A 4,893-nucleotide genomic window follows, 5' to 3' on the forward strand; every position below is an offset into this window, starting at 1 on the left:
TAAAGAATTGGGCTCTCTCAATAAGTGGTGACTCGATAGACATGGTTAAAATTTTCTAAGTTCAACATATTTCAGAGATCCCAGTCTTTCTACGAGAGACTCGAGTTTCTCAATTTTTCAGTTTTATTCATTAAGTCTCTCTCTGAGAGACTCGAATCTCTGAATTAACAATTTTATCGTTCGAGTCTCTCATACAGAGACTGTGAGAAATCCATAAAAACACCTAGACAATAACTTAGAGACTGTGAAAGACTGTGAGAGACGCTCATAGAGACGCTAAAAGACTCTGAGAGATTGAAAATTTTTGTCTAGGGCTGTATTTGTTTTATTTTATGGTTCAAAGTTGCATGTTTGTAACATAAATGCAATAGAGAGATATTTGTAAAATCTCATGAGTGTACCTACACAAAGTTAATAAATCTTTTATTGTTCCAGATATGCCGCCGTATATGCTTAAGGGAGTCATTGGGGATGCACATCGCGCTTCTGAAGCAAGCCAACTGATGTTAATCCTCTCATGTGTATTTCTTTTAATAGTCGAGCAACAATAAGTGCACCCATGAAAACGTTTTGTACAAAGACTCGGCAGATATTGTACCTACTGTTGTAATTTTAAAACTGTCTACAGTGAAAGAAATAGAGTCAATGTGGCTGTTTACTACTTCTTATAATCATATGGAAAGACGATGGTGATTTAATGTGAACTACTATTCCATTTTCTTCTTAACCTATTGACAATAACCAAAAGTTCCAAGCCCATTTTACTACTTGCAATCCCACCTTTCTAAAACTATACAATTCTTGTTCGATTACTCAAGTACTTACATACCTACTGAAAAGAAATATTAATGATTTCAGTCGTGCATATTAACTGTTTCTATGCAGGCAGACAGTCTAGTAGGAACAAGGGGGTAAATATAGGTACAGAAGGTGAAACTGCCCTTCTTATTTTTTAAATTACGTCATAGAGATAGCGTTCAAAAATATATAGAAATGTAGACCTCGGTATATACTTATTTAGAATTCCCGAAGGACGAATACTTGCGTTGAAAAAAAAGACGGCGTACAGGGTTAAAACAGACAAAAATTATTGGAAAAAAAACATGAAATATCTTGATTGGTTCTAATTATTTCGGCAAAAGTAGGACACATTCGTCTTTTCTATCTAGCCTCTGCTCCTTGTGGGGTGTCCACTTTATTAGAAACTTAACCCCCTTTATTATCCGAACATGCTGCCATTTTAGTTGATATCTCGTGCCCACTTCTCCGTCCAACAGAGAAAGGACTCTTTCGAAAGTACACAGGCCCGTTTAACCACACGCCAAACATCCCCTATACACTGCGGTGAACCTATACATAGGAATTCAGCGCATATAAAGCTGATTTATGACCGCTTGCAAAAAACTGCGAATTTTAGGTTAGATCAAGTATTACCCGGCAGTGACGTAGTACTTAGCATCTAAATATTTTAACTCTTATTCCACAATACTCTGCACAATATACAATTCAAAAAATTGACCGACTTTACATAATGATACAGCATGTACTTTCGAAGGCGTCGTTAAGTCTAACCCTTTTCGTATGTACGACTTATATCATCGATTTCTTACCCCCTCTTTCTACCAATGTCGGATTTAGGGCCGGATGTAGTCGGGGCATCCTCTAAATATAAATATAATTTGACAACACGTATTTGTTTTTTTTTTATTACGAGAAGAATTTGATGATGACCTTTGATTTGGCCTTATGATGATGACGAGAAGAATAAGTCTAATCAATAAGATTTTAGGAAAGCCTTCAAACAAACATATATTATTTTAGGTGAAATTCACGGATCGTTAACTGACTTAAAATATTAAGATAAAATTCTGAATCCGACACTGTTATATACCTATCATCTGTTTGTATTTCCCTTTAATAAGAGTTGTTCCAGTGTTATGTGTCCATATAAATAATAGTGCGTTCAAGAAATGGATTAGCGAGGTGAAAATTTATGTGTTTCGTTAAGTGATGGTCTCAGCACGAGTACTTACCACTCAACTACCAGATGGGCAAGAATGCGGCAAGATGCCATTATAAAACGGTATGAAGACGTCTAGATTTATTATTAGTGTTTATACATAGATGGAACGGTTGGAAAGACTAAACTGAAGTTTATGTACTTAGATATTTAGTGCAAACGACGGAAGTACGTATTACTATTATGTAGCGGACGATAGAAATACGAAAGCTTCGCTTTCAACGAGCTTTTAGTCGTGAAAGTGACTTGATGATTGCTAAGGGAGAAAACGCAAATTGGTGTAAAAAGTTTTATTACAACTCGGTCTTACGATTACTTTTATTGCTCTGGCGTTTTAGTAAAAGTAAAGTATGAGTGTCCATAAAAATATAAGAAATTCTCTCTCAAACACAGCGAAAATAGAATTCTCTTATACAAACGAATTCTATAAATTATTATAATGCACAAGTCGCATCTATTGAAGTTTTTTGAATTTAATAGTTCTCATTACAATTGTTTCGCTACACCGTAGCTTCACCAAGGAACGACATACGTTATTTAAATGTCAGTGTAAAACGATCATAAAAAAAAAATTTGTTGACGGGGTTGTGCAAATTCTCTTCTAAAAGCTCTGATGTTTTAAGTATTAAAATAAATGAATTATGGATACGATACATATTAATTGTAGCGAATTTATTATCCTTCAGTAGAGGTTATTGTTTATTCGCTGGGTTTATACTGAAAACAGGGTAAAATTCACACCCTACTAATAAAAATGACCTCTAGTTATAATTGATTTATGAAAACAATTGATTAATCCCTTGAGAGAATATTGACTTATATTACGAACAATGGACACTCGATTAGAGCTTGTTTTTTTATAATTATCTCACAAACTAAAAGGATATTGACAGTAAACAAACGAAGAAATAAAATTAATATCTAATGCATTATCTTTCATACGGAATATTAAAGTATATCTATAACCGCTTGACGAATTTAATTTATTTAGATGAAAAATACAACTTAATTTCCGTGTGGTGTTTGCCCTGTCCTTTACACAGTAGCAAACGTTTCTCCCTGCTTAACATATGTCATCTTCAGTTAGTTCCGTATTATTTAAATCCATATGTTATATTGGTATCGCACACCATAGCGTGTGGAACTCACTAAAGATATCATCTCCTAAATATAGCGAAACATTTGAAGTTAAGAAAAAGACACAGTAAAATACCATCACCCACAAACTCAACCAGTTTCATAGATATTTATTTATTCATTACATTGAAGTAGTTTATGTAAAACATTCTGTGCTGTTCATATGAAGTATTACAAAGTCTATGCAGTATACATTTACCTATTTTATCTTTAAGGGTTGCTGTAAAGTAAGAAAAGATTTTGCCAGATTTGGAATAAGGAAGGTACCTACTTACTACATTGAACACTTTTTACTTTCCATAAAACTGTGTTTATGACTTACGTTTTTTTATTACTTCAGTTGCAAACGTAAATTTTTTATTCTGCCGTTTCGTGATAGTTGCTGCATTAATACGAAAAGTAAGAACAATATTAAATTTCATCAGAAAGCTTCTAAAATAAATTCAACAAATGCCACTACAGTAACTAATAAGCACATGTTTTTCACCTATTTCAGTTAATGATATAAATAAAAGTACCTATTGATGACAGTGAAATATTAAATTTTCAAAAAATTCTTGTTTTTACAATTATCGTCCAGGATAGAGTTCAAAAAATCATTGATTGACGATTACCTTCTCATAAAGTTAATACTGTTCCAGGATCTTTTTAATAAAATAACTAATAAAATAATTCGAAGTGGTCTGTATTCTGTCGAATCGCGATTTCGATCCTTTTGGATCTCATCAGCGCGTCGCAGACAGCTCCGACAGGACACAGACCAACTTTTACCTGCTGTCTTAACAGTGCGTTTTATAAAATAATACAAATGGCGCAGTAAACGCCATCTGTAGCACGATGCTACATTTTAGGATTACGTGATATCACGTTGAGGTTTGCTACGCCAGGATTCGTTTTCAGCAAGTAGATATCCACACAAGTGGACCTTGTTGGAGCATACGTAATCCTAAAATGCAGCATCGTGCTACAGATCGCGTTTACTGCGCCATTTGTGGTATTTTCTAAAATAACTAGTGACTGTTCCAAATGTCGCGTAAATTAAAATGTAAGAATAGAATGTTACATTATTTATTTTCATAGAAAAGATCAAGAAAAAATGTAAACTAAGTTATTTTACGTATTTTGAGCTTAAGATGATGTACAAAATAAAATGAAAATCATTTAGATATTCTTGCTAAAAACTGTACAGCTTTTTGTAATTACGGTGGTTAAGGTTTTAAAAATGATGTAAGTATAAAAAACAATTAACATTTCATGAGCAGACGACACCTACTCTGTCAACGTAACTGGCCTCTTTTTTCTCTTGATATTTAAGGCATTTAAAGACTGACTAACTATGTTACTTTGCAAATTATTATTTTCATTTGCCATGTCAGTTTAGTTCATAGAGATTATTCGTAGTGCAAACAATGTAAAATAAGATAATTAAATAAAATTTAAGTGTAAATGGAGTCTGTGTCTTATTGATTTAACATTTAACATTAATACTGTTTCAAATTCTTGATTGGCAAAATGTTACCTCACAAAATGTAGCTAACTCATAATGTATGGTTTGGCATTATCTACATGCACTTACAGGTAAGGCAAAAAGTTCACTGAAGCACACATTTCTTTGTCAGCATTTTTAAGTAGGACTAGCGAAAATGCATAATTTGGCAAACGTGTCTACCCAATAATACCATTTCCTTCTATCTGCCACTAACTGAATTCTCAAAATATTTTAAACAAAGCGCAAC

General features: G+C 33.2%; 1 protein-coding gene across 1 annotated transcript in view; it reads left to right on the forward strand.

Moving 5' to 3' along the window:
• The window catches only part of LOC112905333 (lachesin-like), a 33,326-nt gene extending 29,472 nt beyond the window's left edge, over window positions 1–3,854 (forward strand). The window contains exon 7 of the mRNA XM_025977502.1: window positions 436–3,854. Coding sequence (XP_025833287.1) covers window positions 436–551 — 116 coding nt within the window. The 3' untranslated portion in view covers window positions 552–3,854. The remainder of the gene's footprint in view (window positions 1–435) is intronic.
• The last annotated feature ends 1,039 nt before the right edge of the window (window positions 3,855–4,893 follow it).

This window comes from Agrilus planipennis, unplaced genomic scaffold (genome assembly GCF_000699045.2).
Source record: "Agrilus planipennis isolate EAB-ADULT unplaced genomic scaffold, Apla_2.0 scaffold201, whole genome shotgun sequence".
Classification (NCBI taxonomy): Eukaryota; Metazoa; Arthropoda; class Insecta; order Coleoptera; family Buprestidae; genus Agrilus; species Agrilus planipennis.